This window comes from Trichinella spiralis (assembly GCF_000181795.1).
Source record: "Trichinella spiralis strain ISS 195 chromosome Unknown Scfld6, whole genome shotgun sequence".
In the NCBI taxonomy this organism is placed as follows: Eukaryota; Metazoa; Nematoda; class Enoplea; order Trichinellida; family Trichinellidae; genus Trichinella; species Trichinella spiralis.
In genome coordinates, this window is record NW_003526945.1 from 3,808,369 (window position 1) to 3,835,653 (window position 27,285).

Consider the following 27,285-nt stretch of genomic DNA (forward strand, 5'->3'; position numbering starts at 1 on the left):
AAATTACAAAAAGAACTGCGAAATGAAATGTTCCAAAGCTACAGTATGTGACGTTTAAGAAAAATAAAATCAAGGTCGTTGATTGTTGGCGCGACTGGTCGTTTATTTGTTGCGGGGGTGCTTTATTTGAAACCGTCCCTTGCGGAGCGATTTTGAAAATTTGCATTATACTGTTCAGTTGGTTGAACATTGCAGACGTTTCGACGGGTTGCTTTTCAGATTTGGAAATTTCGAATCTTGATCTGCCGTTCTTGTTGTTGACCGTGCTTGGATAGCCGTTTGTCATATGTAGACTTTTTTGTGACCAATTTTGGCCGACGTTTTTAATTTTCAAAAACTGCTGATAAAGCAGGTTTGCACGCAGGAAGAAGTGTGCGTATATCGACACCGCAGGCAACTGGTGAAGGCCGTTGAGAAGTAGTGGTTCAATAACTGGACTGCCAAGAAGAGGCAGACAAAGCAAAGAGTCCAGTAATAATGATAATGATAATTTTACAACAAAATATTCAAGCGAACTTTCTCGTCTTTCAGCAGCTCAAACAGGCAAGTGGAATGTGGAATTCTTGAAATTTAGCTGTTTTTATGCTATTACTTGATTATCATTTTGTTTTTCATATATCATGAGGCGGTTTTCAAATTTCATTATTGCACACAGGAGAATAATTGGAAATTGTTCAGTCCGCGATTTGTCGTCAGCCGAGCGGCTTTTCCTCTTTTTACGTTCTATCTTGATCATTAATCAGTTTTGTGACGTCATAGCTTTATTTTTCAGCTCTGTATCTGATGACAGCACGTCTGACAGGGCTGTTTTTTCTTCTTTTTGATTTTTGAAATAAGCAAGCTATTTATATTGATTCAGCGTTGATTTTGAAAGTTATTTATCTAAACATATATATATATATATATATATTTGCGTGTGTATATTTTTCTTACTCTCCAAAATTCAGCTTACTCTTCACTCTTCACTCAATTTCATGCGGCTGCAGATGTGTTGTTCTTGTTGTTCTGGCAAGATGGAGAGGCAAAAAGTAGATTTATCAGAAAATGTCAGAAATGACATTCGGCATGATCGTTCAGTGCTGTCTTTTCCATCTGAATAAGTTGTGCAAAAGAAGAAGCGTATGCAAAAGTGGAAGATTAGCTGTATAGTCGGCGGTCGGTGAAGGCTTGTTTCTCCTCTCCAATGACTATTGTACCAGAAATGTATTGGCTTCATGACGTTCGCCATTTTTGTAATTAATTTTGCTCTGGAACGTGGGAAAGAGAAACAGTCTGTTGTTGATGATGAATAATTTATTGATATTTTATTTTTACATCCTGAGAAAAGGTTACTCTGTTTTATTATTACTTTTTTCCATTCATTCTTTTTTGGGGGAGATGGAGTGTTGAGAATGCTTTTGAATTTGTGCTTTTTTCTTCTTGTTTCTGTTCAAACTCACTTTCACTTGTCCTTGCCGATGGGGAAGATCCTGCAGAGATTGAAATATGACGAAATTGTCCTGATGCTTGCTGATCAAAGAGAGAGAGAGAGAGTGAGAGATGTATTGTTTAATGATCTGTGAAAGGGGGATACAAAGTAATAAGAAGAAATTGCTTTGTCTGTCGCAAGAAGTGATGAATTTTAATTGAAATTTATCGGTCCACAGAAAATCCTCTACAACTATATAGGGGTATTGTATTTGCTTATTCAGTTTGATCGTTTGGATGGAAATTTTCAACTATTGGAGTTACCCAGCTTTCGTTCTCATTTCACAACCGATACAACAGCAGTTTCTTCTCGATTTGCCAGCTTTTGGAATTACCGTCGGATTAGTCATCCGATGCAGTGGAAGAAGAATTGTTCATCTTTTTGTTTTTTTCTTATTTTCAAATTATGCTCAACTTTGAGGTTCATTGATTTTTTTTGCTTTCTTTCAACTGTCTGTCTGTCTGTCTGTCTGTCTGCATGGAGAAAATCAGGTATCTCGCGATTGGAATGAGTGAACTTCCTCGACACTGTTCTCACATAATAATAATAATGATCGCCTCTCGTCAACTCAAGATTGATCGCTTGGGAAAAAATTTAAAAAAAAAGAGAAAAAGTGTATTATAATCAATTTGAATTATCAGATGCAAAACGAGCAAGTTGTTGTTTTTTGCTTTATCTAGAAGAGAGTTTTAATTTCAATTTTTAGGAATATTTTTTTTTCACTCTGTGCTCTTCATTTTCCCCATCTTCACCATTATTGCTAATTAACGGGTTCTGATAGTGTCACGCTTGGTTGTTTTGCAATTGATTTGTTTTCACTTTTCAATGGGTTTTATTCTTCTTCTTTTTTCTCTTCTTTAAAATTCATTCAGATATTGAAATATGAATTTCGATGAGTGAGAAGCACAATTGTAGGTTGACATTTGATTTCAATAATAATAACTTTGTGAAAGGAGAAGTTTCTTATGGCAAAATGATGAACTTTTTTCCTTGAGCCTGACAATGCTATCCTGAATAATAATGATAACGACATAAAATTTATTATTTATTGTTAATATTACAAGAAGAAGTTGTATTTGTGGAATTTATTCAAACTGATCAATCTATTTTGCTGTTATTCAAAAAAAGCTAGCCTTCAGTTTTTCAACCGTCTGTTGCGTACGTCAATTGCCCGCCGTGGTGAAGTGAATAAAAAATATAGACGTGCTTCTTCTTGATTTTACTCATTTTCAGCAGGCTTTTCGGTCATTTTATGCAAAGTTTACTGTCCATTCATTCTCTCTTTGATCACTGTTCGCATATGGTAGATTTTTATTATTATTCATCAGTCAGTAATTTTCGTTGGATGAAATTTTCAATTTCTCTCAGAAATCATTAAACAAAGCATAAATATTATTGTTTGCATATATACTATTTTTTACACATGTTGTGTTAATTGAGATTCTGTTTTTATTATTTCAATTAACAAAATGATACGGATATCAAAGTGAACTGGCGGTGGCGATAATGGTACATGTTTGTATGTATAATAATTGTTTTAAAGGTGAATCAGAAAAATTGAAGCTAATCAAGGTTTCAGCTTTCGCTTTCTCTTGAGATTGGACAAATTAGATTGTCCTGATTTGTAGTTTAATTGATTACGTGGCCGTGAGCATTACCAACGGTGGGCGTGGGATGTGGCGGAGGAGGAGGAGGTGGAGGCACTCACTGTAGCTGCTATAGGCAAGCTCAGCTTCAGTACACTGTTGGATCGGTTGCCAGGAGCTTTCGAGCTTTGACAACGAACGTGGTGCAAATTCCATTTTTAAATACAAGCCAAGATTTTCTAGTTTATACTCATTTATACTCATTTGCTTAATCCTTATAAAAGAAGAATGATGATGATGATTCATTTGAAAATGATCAATTCTGATGATTGTCATTCGATTGATCAGATAGATTTTGCTGCTTTTCGATCATCAAGTAGTTGTGAATATTATTATTCTTGCACCATATAATTGGTGCAAGAATAATAAAATGTGCGAAAGAGAAGAGAATAAATAATAATATATTAATAGAAAGGGCAGTTTATTGTTTTTAGTGTCGTCATCAATTGAAACAATGCTTGATCTGTTGTGCATTGCGTATGGTCACTTGTTTGAATTCAACTTCTGCTGCTAATTACCATCAGAAAGAGAGAGAGGGAATGATGACCATGGTTTTACAGCTTCCAGACGTCTGAAAAAGTTGAGCTAATTTTCCTTGTTTTGTTTTTTTCTTGCTCTTCCATTCGTGCTCTGATCAAAGTGATTAGATGCTATTTTTTCGAAGACGGCATTTTCTGGACGATCGATCGACTTCTTCTGTTTTCTTTCTTTATTTATTTGCATTGATGTTGATTTTATGCAGAATAAAAGAAAGTAAGCAAAAGATTTTTAAAAAAGAGAGAAAGGAAGAGTAAGAGATGGACTGCTTTCTGCTTTCGAGATGGTGAATTCCATTTTATAAGTGGATGTGTTGTTTGTTTGTTTGTTTGTAGTATGCTTTTATTTATTGGTTGTCATATTTGCTTCAGATTTGCATTCGGATTTCAGAGTGACAGGTTTGCATCATCATCATTATCATCAATTCGGTTTATTTATTGTAAAGATGTGAATCATGCATGCATGATGTTTATTGTTTCTGACCTTGCGGGCTGATCATAAAATCACCTCCTGTTGAATGAAAAAAGCTTGCTTTGCTTGACATTCATTATTCATCAGTTGTTCGTAATTATATCTGTTTTTATTGTAATTTCAAAAACATTCCTGCATCATTTGCTTTGATAGTATGCGTTCTATTTTCTTTGTTGTGTGTAAATGTACAACTTATTTTTTCCATCCTCCCCCTCCCCCTCCTTATAATTATCATCGTCGTCGTCGTTGTCGTCTTTTTGTTAAATTAGTCAGTTCTTCTACTTTTTATTAATTAATTATAATCAAAACGACGAGCTTTTGCTTAACGAGCATTTTTATAATTGTCTACAATTGTATTTCAGTATATCATTGATCAATATTTACCAAATTGTCTGCTAGCCGGACATGACTTATTGTTAGCAAACAGTGTTGAGCCACAACCATTTTTTAAACAAAACCAACGTGGATGTCGGAAAAATATGTACTAATTAAAATAAAATTTTCATTAATAATAATAATAATATTATTATTATTATTATTATTGTATATATGTGCATATATATATATATATATATACATATGTGTGTGTGTGTCTGTGTGTGTGGATAATAAATGTCAAGGGAGAATTTGCACAGTCGAGAGTGCAGATGCTGCAAATATAGAATGCAAAACTTGTCCAATGGTTTTATATAGCTTTGTTAGTTGTTGTTGTTGTTGTTGTTCTGCTCAACGTGTGATCGGAACAATTTTTCTCCATCCGTAGTGTTTGAATTGTTTATTCATATCAGCAAATATGAGAATTTTATATTCTTTTACTAATGCAATCTAATGCACACAAACACACACATTATTGGACAACAACAGAAGAAAAAACAAGAAAAGCCAGCGAAAGCACATTTGATCCGATGCGATCCGATCCAAAGGGTACACGCAGTCGTAAAAACAAGGAGGGCGTGGTTGTTGGATTTGTCTTTTTATATCGCGATCGTTGTGTTCGAATTTCAGTTCTGTTTTATCATTTGATTATTTTCTTCGATTTCAGACTGCTGTGCTGTGCTGGGCTGCGCTGCACTCACTGCCTGATGGCCACTTGTGCTTTGTGAGCAACGCTTTTTGCAATTGATAATATTATTATCCATCTCATTCACTGTTCAATTTGTTATCATTGCCGAACACGGTCGAGAAGCATTTTGCATAATGGCGTCGTCGACCGACGATCTTTCCTCGACTGAGCAATGCGTAAGTTTCCAATGGCAACTTTACAAGTTGAGATGAAAAAATACTATTTTTTTCTTTTAATTAAATTCTTCTGTACCCATTTTTAGAGATGTGCAATTTTGAATTTGTTCAATTTTTTCAGGGCAAAGACAATAATGCACCACCGGTTGACGAGAGTGATCCGAGTGAAAAAATGAAAAGAAGCTCATCGCAGGACAGTGTCTGTAGTTCATCGGACAATTGTTGTCCCATATGTCCGGCCTGTGGTCATCGTTTGTCTGCGAACGACATAGCCGGACTTGGCAAGCATTTTTTCGGACAGCAACAGGAGAAGAAAGTGTCCCAACCGGCGGACGAGAATCTGAATATTGTCGACTCATCTCCACAAGGTTCAGTGTTGTTGTTGTTGTTGTTGTTGTTGTATGAGCAGTGTATTGAATTGTGGATTTTTTTCCAGCTACGGTGCAGCAGTTGGGGGAAACAAGGATCGCCTCTAGTCCAGTGAAGAAGTCATTTCCACATCGATGGCCCGGCGAATACCGCTCATACGTGGTTCCACCGCCGAATCGTACGGTTTACGATGCCCCGGATGCGGAACTGTGCCTGCCACAAGACTACTACTATGACTACGACTACGACTACGACGAACCGTGCCGAAACGTGAAGAGCAACGGCTTTTGCAATCCATTTGCCAAAATTGCATTCTCCGCTCGTCATGCTGACAAGGCTGCATCTGGCAGAGTTGGCAATGTCAAGCAAGAACAAAATCGCCACGTGTTAGCCGCCGGCAGTTCCAGCAACTCGGTCCAGTGCTGCAAAGCCGCGAGGGGCTGCGGTAGCTTGGTCGACGATGGACTTTTTCCCCCGGATCACAATGGTCATCTTCTGCACGACAGCAGCCTTTGGGACGAAACTGGCGCCACGTCCTCGTGCTCTGCCACGACTGCAGTGTGCCAGAAATCAACCGACAGTAACAGGTCTTGGAATTTTGGAATGCCGCACTTTTTCCACAAAGTCCTCGGCATTGGTAAGAGTGAACGCAAAAATGGTAACAAAAGTTGAACACTCTACACACGTATATCTTATTCATTATTATTCTGCATAATCCATTCAACAATATGACACACACACACACGTATATATATATATATCCAGTTCCAAATAATCTACATCATTTGCATAATCATCGTTATCATCATTAACACTTACCACAGTATTACAAATGACTGTTATTGTCAAGCAAAACTTTCGAGAACAAAATTGGAAAAGAAAACAAAAAATGCAGCATCTGTTTTCTTTCCCAATATGGTAGACAAAGACGCCTTTTCGTATATGCTGTGCAAATATATCGTGGTATCCATCTCTTCTTCTTCTTCTTCGTCTTCTTTATTATTATTATTATTATTTATTTATTTATGAGTTTATTTAGCCTGAAAAAAGTGCACTATTGTATTGCATGCATTTCTTATAATTTGACAAATTTTGTTTTCAATTATCTTTGCATATATCGCTCAATATTTCATCGTTCAGAAATTATTTATATATACAATTTGACAGAGAAGAGAATAAATGTGAAATGAAAGCAAATAAGTAAAAATACATACATATATATATATAATATGATTGGATTAATAATAATAATAATTGTTATCATAAATAAGAAAAACATATAGATGTGAAACAAAAAAGTTCCTGTGAATAATTAACCAATAATATATAAATAATACCTGATTTTTTAAATTAAAATGTTGATTTTCAAATCGCAAATTTTATTTATTTGCATTGATTTGAAAATAACAAACAGAGGCGGCGGTACAGGTAAATACTGTCTGTTCTTTGCGCATCACGGTATTGTTTTCTGCTTTTTCAATTGGCATTTACATACATCACAAGTTCTGCAGTTTTTTGTTTCGTTTTTCAATTTTAAAAAATAAGCAATTTTAATTTTCTACGTTGAAAAACAAAACCTCTGAAGAAAGTGCAAAAATTAAGCTGAAACGAGGTGATGACGTTGCAATCGGCTTATGAAAGTCAATTGATAAAGGCAGTGTATAAAAATTTAAATAAACGCGTGCCTGTTGCAAGTTGTTTGCTTCTAATGAAAGCAATTCCTATTAATAACTATCCTTTCTTTCTCTCTCCTTCTCTCTCTCTCTCTTTCTCTCTTTCTCTTTCTCTGTCTCTCTCTCTCTCTCTCTCTTTCCCCCTCTCCCTCTTTATCTTTCCCCCTCTATCTCTTCAGGCACGCCAGTAAATTTCTCCTGGAACCGTCAGCAAATAGCCGTAATCGAATACGTAAATTTTCTTATCCGACGGATTGTAGGCAATCATATTGCTGCTTTGGTACAAATTTACCCAGGGTATATCAATTTTGGTAAGCTTGTTTCGATACAAGTCGTATTTTACCGAAACATTGCTGTTCAATTCAGTATTGCTTTGAATGCAATACAGTGAACCACAAATGACAAAACAGTCGGCAATTTCAGACCTGTCCAATTCAGTGATTTCCCACGTTTGTAAAATTGCCAAATCTCGCATGTCCACATGACTGACTACGGGATATTGCTTATTCCAATAGCGGTATACGACCCAAAGTCCATTTTCATCAATTGCGAAATCAAAATAATTGTAAGGAACTTTGTACAGATAATGGTCATATTTGTAAGCAACTTTGGCGATGGCTTTTTCCTTGTACTCTCCGGTGTAAATGTCGTATTTGGCAATTTTCGGCGTTCCGGCCCGTTGATAAAACAAGCTTCCATTATAAATGACGTGTCCAGTGCCGTCGTACATGTACGGCAAATCGATAATTCTGGACACCTTCTCTCGGCGCAGGTCGGCTTCATTTTCAAACTCGTACAACGAATTTCCATAAAAATGTTGCGTCAACCAGCGCTTTTTGAAATCCTCATACCTCCTGGGAAACGGATCCTTCATCCAAGCACCGTAATACGTCTTTGCGTGGGCGTGAAAAATTGGTTTTCCAAATCGTTGCAAAGCACAGTCTGAAGAAATTCGAACATGGTCAATAAATGTGCATTTATTTCTTTTATACAAATAATGGCCAAAAAAACAACGAAAAACAAAGAAAAGACACACTCACGTGCAACCGCATCTTTCACATCAACAGGCACTTCTTCTTCGGTTCTTTCAACTGGAGTTGTTGCAGTAGTTGAGGATGGTGTGGTAACGTCCGTGACGACAACTTCTAAATTCAATAATAAAAATTTGCATATTATAATTTATCGATCAATTTGCCTCGTTTTCGATTCGACTACCTTGAATGCAGTTCAAGATACACTGACTCAATCGACTGTTATCTTGTTCTGATGCGGAAAGGAAATTTCCGATCGATTCCAAAGCTTCGGCCCCGGTTAAATATTGAAAAGGAAAAAGTCTCGGCAAATGAGAGCCATTTTGTGTACTCAACGAACAGTTGTCGTACAAGGAAAATTCACAAGTAGAACAGTTGGCTAGAGATGCAGAAAATTTGGATTTTCTTTTCCGGGTGAATAATTATCATTGAAAGAACAATTACGTACCGTCTTTTCCATCAATTCCAGGTTCTCCTGGCATTCCCTTGGGTCCTTAACATAACAATTGAATACATATACATATGTATATATATATGCATATATGACGTTGAACGTTTACAAAGAAATCACCTCTTTCTCCGGGTGGTCCTGTTGGACCTCTGTCACCAGGCATTCCTCTTCGTCCTTGGGGTCCACGAGGTCCCGGTAAACCTACGATTCAATGAAAAATTGTACAACAACATCAAAAATTTTTCAATGTTTGAATTTTGTTTTGTTTTGCTTTTGTTTTTTGACTCGAGCAACCTTGAGCGCCTTGTTCCAAATCATTCATCTCGGCACAGTACTCGTGCACGGCCATGCATTGTTCAATGAATGCATCTTTTGCCCAGTGGAACCGAAGCTGCAAAATCAGAACCCAAATTGGCCGTTGTTCATTTCACACGATTTAAAAGAAAAATAGAAGAGATACTCACATTTTCGTCCCTTTTGGCCCGGCTCGGCAAACTGGCAACAGGACCAGGCGCACTTTCTTGTTGTCCATTTGTCACGGGTGGACAGTTGGGAAATTGCTGTTCAGCTTCCAGCTGTCTCTTGACTGAGGACACGTCCTGCTGAAGTTGACGAAGGTGAAACCGATTTGATATGTAAATCAGCGCTGGCAACAACACTGCCAACAGTTGAAGCCACAGCCACGGGGCTTTCAGGTGGCGACGGAGATGGATGAACAACATCCCACTAGCCCCACGGGTGCTTCAAATCGACATTCCGTTCCAATGCACCAATTCCGCCAGTGTAGCCTGAGCTGGTTTCAAAAGCAAACAAGCACGAACGTCTCCGCCAGGCAGCAGCAGCAACAGCAGCCGGTTAGCTGAGCCGTCCCGCATTCGTGCACAAATATTTGCATATGGACGAGATGCAGACGAGTCGAGAACGGTGGCATTTTTGTCTTTTCTTTCCAGTTTGCAGCAATGCGAACAGAAATTCTTCCCACAGCGAACTTTTCAAATTTTACACTTTTAATTTTTTTTCTTTGTTTTTGTTCAAAAATGCTTCGCAAATTTGATAAAGTGCATTCGCACAGTTTGAGCTACGAATTTGACAGCTTTTTCACAATACAAATTCAAAAAAATGCTTCTTTCCACTTTTACGTAAATTAAAAAAAAATGAATATTTTAATTGAACAGCTTTTAATTTTCTGGTTTTTTTTTCACAGCCGGCGGATGAAATAATTTTCCTAGCTAGCGCAAGCACTACGTGAGAAAAATATTTTCTTAAAAAATCAAATATTTGAACAGAAAAACAATCACACACATTCCATTGTGCTTATGTATACAACAAGAATGCATTCGCCGCCGTCAGATGAGCAGAAAGAAAATTCTAGACGACAAAATTGCATAGGCTATACGAAAAGCAAACAATGACTGACGACTAATGAGAGAAATTCAACGATATAAATATGCAAATTATTGTGCATTATCAGAAAATGCCCACCGAATTGGGGAAAGAGATAGACGGAAAAGATCGTGAAAATTGTTCGCTAAGCAAAATATATTACCTTCCTTCGTTTAGCCGGTTGTTTGTAAAGAAGGATGAATTAATAAAACTGAGCACTTTTATTTGTACATTGAATCGCCAGTGCATAGCATGACGTAGGTTTGCTCTTTTTCAGCTTTGCCTCTTGAATTCGTAGCCACAACTTTGTAAATACCTTGATCGCTGTTATTTGGATTCTGAAAAAAAAATCGTGCATTATTTGTTCATTCTTGTCGAAACTATTTGATGCAAATTTTATTAAAGTTTAAAATTCTCTTTGGCAAACAGTTCGAAGCAATGATTGCAGAATTGTTTAGATGCTAAATGAAAATTTTGCATTAATTTTCTTTCAGAGTGTTGCTAAAATTTTTCACGTTATAGCAAAGCTATTATTTCTGACAAGTCAAAAGCATGGAATTTCAAAATGACAAAAACATTGATAATTATCATAACACGCTTTTCGACTAAAAGATGAACTTGATTACTATAATGGTGAAGTAAATTCGACAATTATCATTTAACATTTAACAGTCAGGAATTATCAGTTTCAATACATGCTGACTTACGCAAATTTATTTGCGTAGCTTAAATCTCTTCAACACACACTAGGTGGAATATTTGTCGACAAATGTTGTTACTGATTTAGAAATAGAAGACGATTCCTCATATAATATTCCATTCAAAAGTATGCTTGAAATCCAAACTTATATAACAATTGCTATTTTTCAAAATTAATTTTCAAGTCATAAAATAATGCACACAATAAAACGTAATAATATATTACAACTTTGCCGACTGGCGTTGGTTTGATAAAGATTTTTAATGTATCTATGCTTATATATATACCGCAAAATTGTTCAAACGTTTTTAAAAGAAAAATATAAATAAACAGCTTCATTGGATCGAATTTTGCTTATAAAGAACAAACAGCATAAAGCGTACCTTTATTTGAAGAGTGCACGCATACTTTCCAACCATTTTCCTTTTCTTAATTACATATCGGTCATTGTTTGTCAATTCTTGATCTTTGAAATACCATTTCACTTCTGGATCAGGATTCGCAGAAACCATACATTCAAAAAGAACAGATCCGTCAGGCTTGTTCAATATGCTAGGTGCTTGTTCAATGTAAGGGTCCATATTATCAGTTGAATTGTGGGAGAATTTCGAAAGTTGAAAAGACGTGCAGTGCAATATCCGAACTCCGATAAATAGATAGATATATATATATATATATATATATGAAATGTGTGCTTTTCAGAAGAAGTGGAAGCAATAAACGTGAAAGCAGTAAGCAGCAGAAATTAAAGAAGCGAAAAGCATGCTTGTTTGCCAGTCTTCACGCAGCTGTGCGTTGGGGCTTTTTCTCTTGTCACTTTATTTCCGCTTGTGATTAGAAACAAGATGATCATTACTTCTTGCCGGCCAGCTAGAATTGCTGTTTGTGACTGCAACAGCTTTCCATTATTCTTATCATTGGCGTCATAATTCAAAAGCCCAGTTGTCGTTTAATTGGCTTGACGTAAGCTAGAATTATTTCAAACAACAACAACAGCAACTAATCCAATAAAAAAAAGCATCGAAATTGTGGCCAAAATTGTTTTCTTCTTCTCTTCTCTCAAACTGATACGTCAATGTTAGTTTTTATAAATGATGATTTTAGCATTTTTAGTTTGAAAAACAAAAATTTTTTACATTCTTTAAAAAGAGTTAATACAATTAAACAAAAACTAAGAAAATGCAGCTTAAAAACCAAGCTAAACAATATAAAGCTAACATCATCATTATCACAATCCGTCGGCAGATTGTAAAGCAATAAAATAGAAAAATTTTTCAAGAACAAGCTAAAGCTGCATTTTCTATTTCTATTTTTATATGTTGCTTAATCATGATGGAAACTGCTTGCTCATTAATAGTTGAAATCTTACTGCAACGCAACTAAGTGGCTATTAACGAAACTTATTAGCCGATTCATGAATAAGCAAACATTCATATGATAGCTGTGCAAAGAGCAATGTTTGGACATTTGAAATTTATCTTATTTACTTTAGGTACTCACAAAAGTTGTTCTCTGCTCAAATAATTTCAAATATTTGAAGCTGTTGACATGAATAACACTGCTACAATTGCATCTATTCTTTGTAGCTGTTTTTAAAGTTCTACCAAACGAAATAAATTGAAATGAAGATGATCATAACAATTTATCAAAAGTACAAGCTGGAAAAAATATTACAGTCACTTTTATAGCATACCCACCTGTGTTTATATTCATACAAAGTTGTAGAAAAGTTTTACATTTTAAACAACCGTAATCTATGCAACGATTTACTGCTTATTTAGCTGAATATTGCATTCAGCTAGCAATTAATTCACTGCACTTATTATGAATGACCATTTTGAAATATCACGCCAGATTTCATTATTAAATTAATATTTTAAACCGACAACAATGGCTGGTATTACTTCTGAATCAATTCTGATGAGTAGCTTATTCAATTAATATGATAAATATTGGTGTTCCACATGAAAAACATTTCCTATTATGCTATTCAGTGGACGCATTCATCCGATGAACAATTTTCATTTCTGTTCATTTCAAGGTGTGTACATCCCGTGGAGAAGCAAACATGAAGGTAGCACGTCATTTGATTTACTTGAAGCTACCACCATCAAAAATCATGCTTTCAAAACACAATAATAATAATAATAACAATAAAGCAATATATAATAGAATATAATGAAATACCATATTATATTACATTATATTATATTGTTATATTGCATTACATTACATTACATTACATTATACTATATTATACATATGGCATTATAAAAGAAAAAAAGTATAATAAAAATGATACAATAGAAGATAATTTTTAAATTCGAAAATGTTCTATCATTCCAAGCGCAGTATAAATAATAAACTGAAACATGCATCAAGCCACCAGCTACATATTTATAATTATGGAATGTATACAGTGGACTTCGATAAATGGGAAGGAAATGCGTTTTGTTTGCTGACAATCTATGTATGTTGAACAATTATTTTGCCTACTTGGGTGATCACCATTTCAACGTCAAAGAATGCCACTTTGCTATTCTGTGATTTGGATAAGCAATCATCTGGCGCCATTGCATTTTTCCAGATTCGTTCGATAAATTGCCCAAAATAACATGTCCAATTTCATCTTGCATCACTGTTGAACTGGCGCTTGATAACTGAATTGAAGTACAACATGTTAAATTCAAGTGTGATATTAGATTTTTCTTCATAAAAGTTATTTTTTGCTCATACTATATCCATCCTATCATGTTAATCCATACTATAATCTAGTAAACTTTTTTCTACTACTGAAATTATTTTTTCAAACTAGAACATCTAGGTTAAACATTTTTAGAGGTTTTGATTTATTACTATTTATCAAATAGGAAAGAATCTCATTCGTGCAATGATTTGCACGCGTATTTTTAATGATAAAACAAAAAGCACCGCACTATTTTCCTGTATTATTCCTGTAGATGTTTCATTTACGAAAAAATTAACTTTGTGTTTTCCAAGTATAATAATTTGCATCACAAACTAAATTGAAAGATGCGTCTAAAGCCACTGTAGCAGCAATTTCAAAAAATGGGGATTATTGTACAGTTCAATTAACGCACTGCATTGGGTAGAAGAAACTTCTGACTTCAATTAGTAAAGAGGTATTGTTGTCAAGCTTATAGAAAATTTTAAATCAATCTTTGAAGTAGTGTAATATTTTTTATTTTCACTTTGAAATAGTGGCGCAATTTAATTTCAACTTATTGTCATTTTTATTTCCTTTCAATGCATGTTGTCCTGATAAAAATGACCTGTTGGCTTGGTAACGAAAGTCATTCTTTTCCAAGCTGAATGCGAATTTTCTAATAATTGGGGACCAAACTCCGCTTACATTGCTCATAAAACGTGCACATTATTCATAATTAATTCATTTTAAATTTGTAAAGGCTATGTTTTTTCTATAATATTTTTTGAATGAAAAATGGAAAGTCCTATCTCACCTTGGTCACTGTTTGAATTCATGCAATAAGTGCAATTGATTAGAATTGGATTTCAGAAAATGATCATTGACCGTTATTCTATATGAAATTAATAACACTTATTGTTGTATAACTTTTGCAATTGCAATTTCATATTTCAGTATTTTATCTTCTACATGAAAAGAAGCACAATTCTATTTTCAGTTTAAGCACAGTGCCATTGTTTAAAAGTAGATTAGATTGAATTGTCAAATGAAATTTGATTCATTTAAAATGTTAAATGCAAATATACAGTTCTGCGCAAACATTCTATATCTAACATTAAAAAATTGTAGTGGTTTAACTGTGGAGATTTTGAATTGTGTTACAGTGAAAAAATGCTCAAAAATTAATGTTTCTTCGGTAACTTACCGCAATTACAAGTGATGCTTCGCATGCAGCTCGTGGCTCAATGTAAAAGCTTACAATATCGTTATATATTGGTGAACAACGCCCGTACTTTACAGCCGTAGTGCGTTTTTCACATTCTCCATTTTCCTGTACTAGCCATATGATTGCAAAGGAATCTTCAAAAAGAGATCATTTCTTAATTATGTCTGTTGTCATTGTTTTTGTCATCACTGAAGTACCTATTGGACTGTCGGGAGGTGAAAGCTCTTTCGCTTGCAACACGTACACCGTCAATCGACATTGCTCTGGTTGATACAACAAAGCAACAAGCAGTTTGCCAGAGCATCTTGTCTGAAATTTATATCCAGAATTTATTCTTTTATAATTCTTATTTATCATTACATTAATGTCTTTTACATATGCAATAAACAATAAAATACAACATGAAACTTAAGCAGCTTAATGAACGACTAGTTTTCATCTCTAAATAATACCTTTAAAAATAAATTTATTAAGTTATAAGAAAAATAAAAAAATAATCTTTTTTATTCATAATTATAAAAGAAAACAACTACTCGCCTCTTTCGCAGAATTCGCCTCAGATCCAGAGTGCAATCCAACTTGTTTCAACGAAGAAATTACTTGTGACACTGGATCTCCTCCTCCGACTTGCATTGTATCATAATGTGACCATCGTACATGCAATGCCTGCTTCTTCAGTCGGTTTCCTAAATAAATTTTTGCGTATTACAATTTTTCAAAACAAATTATACATAATAAAAAGAGCTGCAAGGATTCAGAACACAGTCGTTTAGCTTTTTATTGTAGATATACTGTTTCTACCTGTTGGGGTTTCAAGATTCCTGTGAACAATTGGCTGCATGGAAAAAGCTCTACGGCCGTCCACTTGAAATGTATTATTGTGCTTTGCCTTTCTATGTCCACCTGAGCCTCGTTTGTGGCCAGAAAAGTTTACGTTACCCAAAATCATCTTATTTAACAAACAGTGATCCATACTGAACTTTCAGTGTGACAACAGATCAGAATAAAAGCAATTAGCAAAAAGAACTACTTTAATAAAACACTCTGAAAGGCTGTCACAAGTTCAGCTGATTGTCATAGACAAAACGATGGGAGGGAAGTCAACAAAATTGCAAAACGCATTACTTGTGCTGACTGCCCTCATATTCAATGCTGAATCAATGATTGGCGCTGGACCGTGAAAACGCTATTCATACTATAATCTCTTAACCCAATACTTCATTAACAGCCAATCAAGCAATTATCCCATTAATTAACTGTTCCCTAGTCAATGTTTTGTAGTTTTTGTTAAAAAAATCAGCATGAACCGCAAATCTTTTTAAATAATAACTGAAAAGACATTATTCATTTTCAATCTTAATGCAGTCCAACTAAACTTCTCAGTACTTTAAGGAAATGGAATTGAAAACATAAGTGTCATTTTTTCGAAGAAAAGCAATGCAATTACGATGTCAGTGAATGCACCACACTTCTTCCGTTTTAAGTTTTTAAAGAAAACGGAAAAGTACATGTATACATTATTTTAAAACGATGTAAAATAGATTGGTTCCATAAAATCAATATAGTACACAGCAGGGAGTGATGATAGCAGGAGTTCCAGCAGACATATCTATCAGAATAATGAATCAAATAATGATTGGATATCATGCAGAGCAAGGTTAGATGCGCATAAAGAACTTTGTCTAATTGTCCGTACAAAGAAATGTTTGAGAAAAGCATCATTACTGTAACACAGCTATGATGATAAAAATTTTAACGAAATGCCACAAACTTGTAGAGCTTATCAATGCTTCATGAAAAATGCTTATTTCACGTGCTATAAATCACAGTTCAATTTGATATTTCATTTCATGCAAACAATCACAGAGTAAATTTGTCACATTGCTTTAAAAGTTGCCAGTATTTAAATTTACTCTTACACCTTTATCATCATATTATAATCATTACAAAAAAATATTTATAAAATACAAAGGTTGTCTGACTTTAGCATGCATATTTTTCTTATGAATTATCAAATTCTTCATTTCATTATTAAATCATAATTATTTTGCACAGTTAAAAGATGGAACTGCTTTTTTCAAATTTAAACCATTTTCTTATTGTAGGAATATCGCCATCCATATACTCTCACATATAGTAAATAATAATTTTTATTTATAATTAAATGTATGGATTTTATTAATATAACGTAATTATTTTCAGAATTTCAAAACTTATGTATGAATTGTTGAGAAAAAGTTTAACTTTATTTCATGAACATATAAATGATCATTCCTGTTTTCACAATAAATAACTAACAAACAAGTGCAGCAAGTGCATGCAAATATCAAACCATCATTTAATTAAAAAGAAATGAAACTTTTAATTTAATTCAACCTTGCAAAATATAAAATTTATTTTCTATTTAAATATAAGCTAGCATTTTAAAATCAATTGTGCACATTTTATTGACATTTCTGCAAAATAACTGACATTTTAATATTAAATTATTTAAGCTTCACTTAATTAATTAGGAAAAGTGATTTTATTTTGCTTTTTCAAAAATATCATTTTAAATAAAACTTTCCTCAGTTCCTATTCTGAAGTGGGCTTTAATTGCTCTTTAATTACTAATTTGCATAAAAGATAACTCTGCTGTCTTATTCAGTAATACACGTCAACAAGCACTTTTGCCAAGTGTGAAAAGGTAGCAGAATGGAAAATGGTCAAAATTTGTTGTTTGAAAAGAAAATTTTTCAGCGTTGTAAATATTTTACGACTCTTAAATTTATGCAAGTGAAATTAATATCATACATTTATTATAATACATATTGCAATACAACATACAGTCTTTATGAATTGAATGGCTGCACAAATACAAATTTCCAATAATTATATTACTGCTGAAGTTAATATGAAATTGCAAATTTAAACGAATGTACAAGATCATTGATTTCATTCATTATAACCAATCTCCATTTCCTTATTCTTTTTAATTAAAGAAATAGTCATCTTTGTAGCTGTATGCAAATACTGTTTAGCATTTTAAGTTACAAAACCTTAAATATAATAACATAACTTTGTTTATTGCATCAGGTTATTGCTTTTAATTGTGCCACAACATGAAAAAACTGCTCAATTTTAATTCATGAAACGAAATAATTATATGGCTAAAAATGCATTTTATCGCATATATGTTATTGTAGTAAAATAAAAATAAACAAGTCGTATCACAAATCATAAATTCAAACAGTTAGATAAAAAAATAGTTAAATTTCACATTCTGTGATGAATAATACCCTGGTCTTGCTCTTCATATTACTGTAATGATCTCTTTGTTGCAATAGCCAAAGAGTGATTTTCACGATTCAATTCAATTTTGTAAATAGTTTAAAAGAGTATAAGTTAATGTAAATCATGTAATTTATTACTTTTTACTGCGCAATATGTTCCATTAAAGCATTTTATTGGTAGAACAAGCAAAATTATCTCAACTGCTGTCGTCGCAACTTTACAAGCAATTTACTCTAAATAAAATCATGAAATCAAAATAACTGAAAAATAAGATGATTTTTTAAATATTTTCTTTATGAACGCATTTCGGAATTATTAGCAAACTATTTAGCTTTTTCAAGCATTACGAAAAATTTCCTTAACAAAAAATACTTAATTTTATCGATGAATAAAGCACTTGCTAATTAAACATATCAAACACATTCAACAGTTGTTTCCAAATCTGCTTGTGCATGCATATCTTCAAATACATAATCAAGTGATAATCTGCTACTGTGTCAACACAATTGTTATATGAAAAAATTCGATAAAACTGATTGCAAACTTTTTATGCATCTATTTATCTATGCGAACTGTTTTGCATGATATACAAAAAATCGGATATGAACAAGAGTAAACCTTTGATTATTTGTAATGAAGGAAGTTAAAAAATGTTATTATGCAACAAACGTCCATATCTTGCATACGATTGGGCAAAATGCATACGTCAATACAATGCTTACAGCACAATGCAATAAGAATATTTATCAGTAAATTTTTTATAAAAAAAAGTTTCCCCTGAAATACATAATAACTTGTGGAAAAGCTATTACTTTACGTTAAACATACAAACATTTAGACATGCAGATTACAGATATACGTACAGACATTTAGACGTTATATACATATTGCACTATACACATAAAAAAGTAATTTATGGGGGTTTTATTCCACTTTTGATTCTTCAGATTAACAACAGCTTAATTTTATTGATAACAGTGTCAGTGAAACAATAAAAATGTCACAGTTAATGATTTTGCTACAGCATTAAGTTTAAAAAAATAAGCTGAAAATTAATTCAATTTCTGTAACTTCCTTGTATTCATCAGGAAGTTAATATTAAAATAAAAAGATAATCTCTCATTGAATTGCGGATTTCAATTTTACGCAATATTACTCTGATATGATCATTTTTTAGAATAAATTCAAATGTATTTTAGTTTCAGCTTGAGGTAAATGAAATTATTTATTTAGTATCGCCTGTTGTTGCAACTGATATTCATCTTTTCGTATTGTGTGACCGTTCAGCTCTGACGTCGAAATGCAATTTCGCTTTTATGCCTTGGGAAAGGCACGCTCATTATCATGTCCAGAAGCAATTTTTCGAAATTAACAAAAATATTACAAAATAATAATTTTTTTCTGAATCTTAATATAATAAAATAACATGAAAGAAGCATAAGTTAGTAGGCTTGTTTCACGTGCCTGTTATATAGTGCTTCAGTTGCATTGTCTTAATATCTACACATTACACAGTTAACTTTTATAAATAAATAATATCAAAAATTATCTTTCCATGATCAAGCAATCACAATTAAAGTTGTTAATTAAATCGAAAGATATGAATGCTTATTTAATGTGTATTTGTGTGTGTGTGTGTGTGTGTGTGTGTGTGAAGATATTTAAAATTGAATTAAAAATAACAAGCAGTTATACCTGATTGTTTTGAAGCGCGACTTGCGACTATTGAAATAGCAGTATCCATTTCATCTGTTGCTTCTTTAGTTAACATCCCGATAAAAATATTGAATAACTGAATAGTCAAATATCAAGCAGAATGTGCGAACATGTCGATTATTATTCATTAATCATAAATGACTACTTTCTTAATAATAACTGCCTTAAATTTTCTCGAACTTCCCCCTGTGTTAAGTGCCTGTCGGCAGTTGTTGCTGCGCTGCATATATGCACGAGAACTGCTGAACAGCGCAATTGAACATTCAGATGATTTTAATGCTTTGGCTAAATTTAGTATAGCTATTAATTCCTGGTGTAGTGGACTTTGAGCTAAGAATTGCACAAGGTTGTCCATCTTATTGCTGTCAAAATCAATGCCATGATATCACCGATGAACAAACATTATTTGCCGTTATGACGGTTAAATAGATATTTTTCTACCAATTTAGATGCACAAAATAAAATTTAGAAATATAAAAGCTCAATCAAATAACTGGAATTATTATTCAACAATTGTCTTCATATTATTAAATGTCATTAACCATCTGAAATAATGACTGACCTTTAAAGAATCGTATGTTTTTGATGAAAACAATTCATATGACTCTAATGTAATAAAGGCAAAACATCTTTTTCCTAAATATATTTTTGTTTAAATTGATGAAATTAAAAGATGAAGTTGTAAGTATCAAATTAAATAATACAAGCTTTGTTGCATTGTTTCAGAAGTCAATGTATGAAAAATAGTGCAAATAATTCATAAAATGTATAAAAACAAAGGCATAGTACTATTACATAGCGTGTTCTTAGAAAAGAAAAATGCAATGTCAAGTTCATCTTAAGTGGTTTTTCTAAAGATTAATTAGAAAGCATTAAGAAAAAATTGATTTTTTTTCTGTTTATTCAATGGATTAAGCAATGTTCAATGAAGGATCTATTTTCAATATTTCAAAAACATAAATTACGTTAGCACATAATACAATTATATAATTTCAGACGTATATATTTAATAATTAATTTCCGTTTGTAGCAAACTAGTGTTATAAAGCTGTTTTAATACTTTACTTAAATTACAATTTCCTACTAAAAAGCTTTCGAATAAATCAGCAAAAACTCAGTTATAACGGTTTAATTCTAAATAACAGTGCAATTAAAAGTGATATCAAAGAGCAACCAGTAGATGAAGTAAAACTTTTTCAATACTGTAAGATACAGTTCATTGAAGTTTGTACTATTAGTATTTAGCAATCGAAGAATATTAAATCATGAATAAATTTAAAGTTGCGCAACTGTTGCTTTTGTTAACACGTAATTTTTGAACACTTTTAAACTTATTTAAATATGCAATTATTGATCAACTTAACATCATATAACGACAATACATTGTCCGATGATGTGCCTGAATGTGTCAAATTGTAATAAAAAGAAGAAAAAAGTAAAACACAATGCCGCTTCTTACGTCCTATAAACGAATAAATTCACGCCGTAGCAACATTAGCAATCATTTGTACGTTTTAATTTGAATCATTAAAAAAAATTATTTGACAATTTGGTCAACCAAAATAAACTGCTGCCAGAGAAAATTACGTTTGATGTACAAATGAATTTTGATGAAGCAAATTTATAAAAATTTGTTACAAAATGTTGAAACATTTTAAATTGTGCTCTAAACTGCTGCCCAATCAGTAATACTGTAATGCGCGGCGTGAAAATAAACAAGATAACTGCCGCAGAACTGTATGCAAATATTTTTCGTAGCAAATTGACCTGTTCAATAAAAATTCACTCGACAAATTCACGGCGTTGTCAGTGTTGCATTTCACGATTATTTACAATATTTAAAATGTCAACTGAATTTATCCAGTGACAATGATGACAAATATGATTGAATAATTGAAACACAATGCACAGGGAGCATCGCACGTGATCGTTTATCATTTTCATTAATATTAAAGGCTGTTTAATGGAAAAATCAACTCATTACCGACCGTTGTGGAAAATTTGATACAATTTTTAATAGAACAGTTTAAAAAGAATGTAAAATTACAAAACTGACAAAATCAAACAGCGAAAGCGACTTACTGAACATCACGTGCTGCTGCTTTGTAGACGTGTTGTGGAATATATATTTTATATATTGCGGCAACAAGTGGCAAAATTGAAACGACTATTTCAAATGGTTTTTCATACCAGCGACCAAGCCGCCCTCTGGTCAAGCGTCATTGCCAGTTTTGATTGAAAAATTCTGGCCTCTTCCGGCAAAATTTGCCATCACTCGCCCAACCAACCGCCGACTGCGATTGCGCCAATTAACTGCCGAGCGCTGATTGATGCAAATTTTTTGTCCGCATTGTTTTGACTGACCTTTTCGCGCCTGTCTGCATTTCTGCACAAATTAAAAACAAATTCAAAAGAGAGGGAGAAAGAAGGAAAAAAAATTTTTTTCCTTGATTTTGCAATTTCATCCATCCAACAACATCTTCAACACTTGAACCGGTTAAATGTTGAAAAACAATTCTTATCAATTTAAATTTCATCTTTTTTATTGATTTGTTTTCTTTTCTTTTCTTTTTATTATCTTCTCCATCAGTTTAATGTTACAGTACAAATAACAGAATGATAAAAACAACAAACCGGCATCAAAATTATTTAAAATTAAATGCCAATTCAATTAGAAGCATAATATCCGATTTTTTGTTATTTGTTTCATATTTGATTGCGTTGTTTTATGAAAACTGACTCGCGAATTCAATACAAAATATTTCTCTCCATTATTCCAACATACATACCCGTATGCAAAAAAAAGTTGCCAAGATGGCGGGCAATTTGAAAGTTTTTATTTTGCATCGACAGTTGTAGAATTATTTGAAAATATTTCAAAAATAATTTTCCGTTAATGTAATGCAATCTTCTTTCTTGCTTTTATTACTTTTATAACAAGCTTGGACGTTCCTGTTGTTTACTTTGTTGCCATCGTGCTTTTCTCATTCTCTACCCTATTGGTGTCTAAATTACACAGTTTGCTATTTTTCCCTCATTTCTCTCACTCTCTCTCTCTCTCTCTTTCTTTGTTATTAGTTGCATATTCGAGAGACAAAACCTATTGCTGAACTGAATATTGCAATAAAACACTGACTGCACTGTTCATACATCTTGCTAACATTATGCAAATCAATCGGTTTACTGAGAAGCGATAACGCTATCACAATGTGAATATATTCCAGGAGAATATTGGTTTCTTTTTATCAGTCTATGTGTGTTCATATCTGATGATGTTCAATGTAACTGCCTACGTATAGCTGCTATTAGTTCCTTCGATCAAAAGCGCTACTTTCAGGACAAGAAGGAGAGTTAAACAAATCTGCTACGTTAATTTGCCTTTTTCAGTCAAAAAATACTGCTATGCTCAACAATGCCATTCAAATCAACTGCAATTATTGTAAACTGAATTTCATGAAGCAAACAATCAAAACAAAAACAATTTCAAACAACAGTAACTTTTGTCATTTTTTAAAACCTGTATATCATTACATTATACTGTGTTTGATAGGTCGTGGTTTTTCAGAAAAATGCCAATAAATTTTTCACTTTGGAAACAATGCATTTAGCCATTTATATTTCATTTTAAAAGTCGGGTTTAATTTTGCAACGAGGTATATATTTGAAATCTCTGTTGTAACTGTTCACTCGTTTTAATATGATAATATTTCCATTCATTGTATACATATTTTGTAAATTTAAATACAATTTTAGGTTAAAATCAAATTATTTTATAATATTTTTTTAAAATTAATATTTCAGTTCATACCTTGGCATTTCAGTTTACTATTAATTGATTATTTTATTATTGTTTTAGTTATCTGTTGTTGTATGTTGTTACCTTTTGCTAAATATTTTCTTGCAGTTTTTTTTTCAAGTTCACTAGTGGTTTTTATGAAATGGCTAGAAAACCGTCCACATCTTGCAGTCATGCTGTGGATGAAAAAGCTGATGATGCTGAGCCTCAAGAAACTGCCAAAGAAAAATATCGTAAATTGAAGCGTCGTTTCAAAATGCTCGTTTTTGTATGTGCATTTTTCTGGAACATAATTTTATTTATTGATTAAGTGTATAACGTTTCGATGTTCATAATTACTTATGCAATAGTGTAATTTATGCGCAGTGTATTCATTATTTTTGAAATTATTTTATTTTACAGGAGAATGAAGGCTATCACGAAGAACTACGAAATTTACAACGAAGACTATTAAAGCTTACAAGAGATAAAAAGTATTTTATTATTACTTTAATTTTGTTTTTATTAAATTAAGTTGATATTTTCTAACACTGCTTTTGTTTTCAGCTTCATAATGGAACGACTGCTGTATTTTGAAAGACCTAGTGACTCGTCAGACGATTCTGATGTTACGGTGGAAAAACCGAAGAAACGGTTATTTATCACATTTTTCTAATTATAGAGTGAATAAAATAATTGTTTTCAGAAAACGCAGTAAAAATGTGGATGGTGATGAAGAAAAGAAAAATGCGGCCAAAGAAAGAAAATCATTAGCGTGCAGTCCTACAGTATGCCAAGATTTTGAAAATGCTAAAGTTGATAAGTTGCCTGATTTGGTTCCGTCAGAAGCCAACAAGAAGCGTCAAAGTGTTCCGAAAGTTATTACGGCAGAGAATTGTTTATCGCACACTGATGCGGCGGCTAAAAAGAAAAACAGCATATAAATACTTCGGCATTTTGGAACATGATATCTAATGGGTTTACTTTTTGTTTACATTGTCTACTGTGACGATGCAAATATTGATTTATTATATTGAACCATTAAATTGTTAGATGCATTTTACTGATTTTTAAATTTTTTCATGAAACCTTTCAAATTTTAAAAGTGCATAAATGTGTTAAACATTAACTTTAAAGTTACAGATTACATAACATTCAAGAAAGGATGCTGCACGACGGACGAGGTGGCCGAGTGGTTAAGGCGATGGACTGCTAATCCATTGGGGTTTCCCCGCGTGAGTTCGAATCTCATCCTCGTCGTATCCTTTTATGATTTACTATGAAATAATTTGATTTCTTTATTACTGTAATCATTGCTGCATAAGCAAGAATCAGTAACTGTTTATCTTTATTCATTTAGAAAGATTCTAACACACAGCATTGAAAATAAAACTCTAAAAATTACATTTTTCGCTTTTGTTCGCTTAATTTCAGTGTTTAAATTGCCTGTTTTTAAATTCGCCGACTTCATGCCCTTCAGTTTTGAATTTTTTTCATAGCAAAACGTTTCAAAACATTTTTACTTTATACTGTGTATGTAGCATTACAATTTTATCATTCATTCATTTATTTTCAATTTTTACCTTTCTATATAAAAATTAATGCAGCAGAAATTCAAATTGTACCAACGATGTAATGCAGGCCAATTTATAATAAGCTTTCTTCTCCTAACAGTTCATCAATCGAACTCGGCCAAAATTTAATCCGTTTAATAACACACTACACACTATCAACTACAACTAATAAACATACAACATTTTCAAATTCACGAAAGCACTGGAAAGTTCAGTCAATATATATATACATATATCGGAGTTCATCGGTAATGCTAATAGTATCAACTGCCACAAAAGCCGAAAATTAAAACAGGCGTTACGTTGCTCCTAAAAAACACGAATTGATTTCAAAAAGTTTAAACGATAATTTTTAATTTATACAGTTACTGCTCAGTTAACCAGTACATTTATTATAGATGTTGAAAAATATTTTTTACACTTACGGTAGAAACAAATCATAAAGAAAGTAGAAACAATTAACATTAAAATTCAAGTACTTTGGTTAGCTGTCGTCGATGTGTCATTGCTGGTAGCTGGCTTTCCCTGAATACACAATTAATTACAAAACAAAACAGTAAATAGAAATATACTCACATTCGACGGAATGTTAGATGTAAGATTGTTTAACTTTTCTTGACACTCTGCTTTCTGAAAATTCAACTGACTAGTAAGATTGTTCTTCGTGTTTTCCAGTGCTTCAAAATCCTTTTGCAATTCTTTCAACTGCTGTTTCACACTCTCCAATTCATGCTAATATTCAAATAAAATTCATCATTAGAATATGTTCAAAAATACTTTTCTATAAATTTCCCAAAAAATGCTTTAATAAAATATAAATGTAAAACAAAGTTACTATGCTATCAGAACAGGAACTACACAGACAGAAATATTTCAAATAGAAAAGAGAAGTTGAGCTTTAATTAAAATATGGAATGCTGGAAATTACATACCTGAAATGACAGACGCTGATTTGCGGCTGTATTCTTCGCTTCGGCAATTTTCTTCTTCACATCTTAAAAGCGCACATTGCACACCATTATGTTTAAATTGTTCCATACCATTCTGGAGTTGTTCTTCTGCCTCTATCTTTTCTTTCAAATTCTTTTGCAATCTCAACTTTTGCTGGTAAACAACTAAAATGGAGGCTTCTTTTAGAAAGCATGTTTTCAACTGTCATAAACTTCTTTTCAATAAACATGAAACTTAATACGCACCTTGCAACTGTGCAGAGACTGAGTCCAAAGTTTCTTTCATCTTTTTCGCATCTTCAACATAAACAGATTGCAATAATACCCTTTCCCTGTATAAATGATAACAAACAATAACCAATAAAAAGACCAAAGCAAGCAATATGAATTTCTGCCAATGGTTTGAATGACCTCGTGATGGTGGATGAGGCATTGTTTTCGATTTCTTTTTACGCAGAACACTAAAAACTAAACTTAATGCTTAACTACAAACAAAACTACTCTAAATAAATTAGCAAACATTTATTAAAATACCATAAAATATATTGACAAACAGGTACAACTAAAGTAAGTTTTAGTTGTGTAAAATTGAGACATCAGCGCAAATTTTAATAGAAATAAATACATATAACATTATTTTATAAAAATAATTAAACTATTCTTTTAAAAGCTAAGCGCGATATTTTTATTTGATGTCTTCTTTGAAATTTCAAATTTATTGTTAATGTTTTAAAATTAAAATCTTTTCAGCAAAGTAAACATTATTATTTAACTGCATTCATTTTTTAATCACATTTTTATCATTTCATAATTTATTTTTTCATCAATTAAAATAACAAACATTGTCAAAGTTCTTTGTTTTTTATAGTTGTACTTGAATGTCAGATAAAAGATGCTGTAGTTGTTTTTATTCAACTGATTTGTTTTCAAAGTGGCGTACGAACGTTTTGCTGTTGGAAATGTGCATTTAATTTGGTTTATGTTGATATAACATTATCACAGTGAATTCGTTTTGCTTCATCAATTTTCCGAAGTGTTCCATTTCATTTGTTCATCATTTGTAAAGTATGTTTTCCAGTAGTAACATGTTACTGTAATAATGACCGATAAATAACGCCCAGTTATAACCTATATTT

General features: G+C 32.6%; 8 protein-coding genes and 1 non-coding gene across 9 annotated transcripts; 3 read left to right on the forward strand and 6 right to left on the reverse strand.

The window, feature by feature from the left end:
- Window positions 1–955: 955 nt before the first annotated feature.
- Window positions 956–3,270, reverse strand: Tsp_08652 (hypothetical protein). Its single transcript, XM_003373878.1, has 3 exons — window positions 3,177–3,270; window positions 1,349–1,469; window positions 956–1,247 (listed from the first exon to the last, which is right to left on the reverse strand). The coding sequence occupies exons 1-3, from the start codon at window positions 3,268–3,270 to the stop codon at window positions 956–958; spliced, it is 507 nt and encodes a 168-aa protein (XP_003373926.1).
- A 2,049-nt stretch (window positions 3,271–5,319) lies between these two features.
- Tsp_08653 (defensin-related cryptdin-related sequence 10) lies at window positions 5,320–6,445 on the forward strand. Its single transcript, XM_003373879.1, has 4 exons — window positions 5,320–5,361; window positions 5,483–5,729; window positions 5,798–6,114; window positions 6,290–6,445. Exons 1-4 carry the CDS (start codon window positions 5,320–5,322, stop codon window positions 6,443–6,445), a joined length of 762 nt encoding a protein of 253 aa, XP_003373927.1.
- Window positions 6,446–7,578: 1,133 nt separating this feature from the next.
- Tsp_08654 (conserved hypothetical protein) lies at window positions 7,579–9,760 on the reverse strand. The gene is given in 8 exon segments (XM_003373880.1): window positions 7,579–8,345; window positions 8,444–8,548; window positions 8,619–8,813; window positions 8,883–8,927; window positions 9,006–9,086; window positions 9,180–9,276; window positions 9,350–9,626; window positions 9,639–9,760. 8 exon segments carry the CDS (start codon window positions 9,758–9,760, stop codon window positions 7,579–7,581), a joined length of 1,689 nt encoding a protein of 562 aa, XP_003373928.1.
- A 447-nt stretch (window positions 9,761–10,207) lies between these two features.
- Window positions 10,208–11,705, reverse strand: Tsp_08655 (putative immunoglobulin I-set domain protein). Its single transcript, XM_003373881.1, has 2 exons — window positions 11,352–11,705; window positions 10,208–10,606 (listed from the first exon to the last, which is right to left on the reverse strand). The coding sequence occupies exons 1-2, from the start codon at window positions 11,547–11,549 to the stop codon at window positions 10,490–10,492; spliced, it is 315 nt and encodes a 104-aa protein (XP_003373929.1). The 5' UTR covers window positions 11,550–11,705; the 3' UTR covers window positions 10,208–10,489.
- Window positions 11,706–13,472: 1,767 nt separating this feature from the next.
- Tsp_08656 (putative synaptotagmin-12) lies at window positions 13,473–15,834 on the reverse strand. Its single transcript, XM_003373882.1, has 5 exons — window positions 15,663–15,834; window positions 15,462–15,547; window positions 15,059–15,170; window positions 14,841–14,995; window positions 13,473–13,628 (listed from the first exon to the last, which is right to left on the reverse strand). Exons 1-5 carry the CDS (start codon window positions 15,832–15,834, stop codon window positions 13,473–13,475), a joined length of 681 nt encoding a protein of 226 aa, XP_003373930.1.
- Window positions 15,835–19,590: 3,756 nt separating this feature from the next.
- Window positions 19,591–20,205, reverse strand: Tsp_08657 (putative outer membrane protein). The gene is made up of 3 exons (XM_003373883.1): window positions 20,011–20,205; window positions 19,830–19,926; window positions 19,591–19,634 (listed from the first exon to the last, which is right to left on the reverse strand). Exons 1-3 carry the CDS (start codon window positions 20,203–20,205, stop codon window positions 19,591–19,593), a joined length of 336 nt encoding a protein of 111 aa, XP_003373931.1.
- Window positions 20,206–23,788: 3,583 nt separating this feature from the next.
- Window positions 23,789–24,569, forward strand: Tsp_08658 (coiled-coil domain-containing protein 95). Its single transcript, XM_003373884.1, has 4 exons — window positions 23,789–23,908; window positions 24,049–24,119; window positions 24,193–24,279; window positions 24,332–24,569. Exons 1-4 carry the CDS (start codon window positions 23,789–23,791, stop codon window positions 24,567–24,569), a joined length of 516 nt encoding a protein of 171 aa, XP_003373932.1.
- Window positions 24,570–24,803: 234 nt separating this feature from the next.
- On the forward strand, window positions 24,804–24,885 carry Tsp_08659. Its single transcript has one exon. It is a non-coding gene; the product is annotated as a tRNA-Ser (tRNA).
- Window positions 24,886–25,292: 407 nt separating this feature from the next.
- Tsp_08660 (hypothetical protein) lies at window positions 25,293–27,191 on the reverse strand. The gene is given in 7 exon segments (XM_003373885.1): window positions 25,293–25,358; window positions 25,374–25,508; window positions 25,679–25,724; window positions 25,810–25,931; window positions 26,142–26,314; window positions 26,396–26,610; window positions 27,142–27,191. 7 exon segments carry the CDS (start codon window positions 27,189–27,191, stop codon window positions 25,293–25,295), a joined length of 807 nt encoding a protein of 268 aa, XP_003373933.1.
- Between the last annotated feature and the right edge of the window lie 94 nt (window positions 27,192–27,285).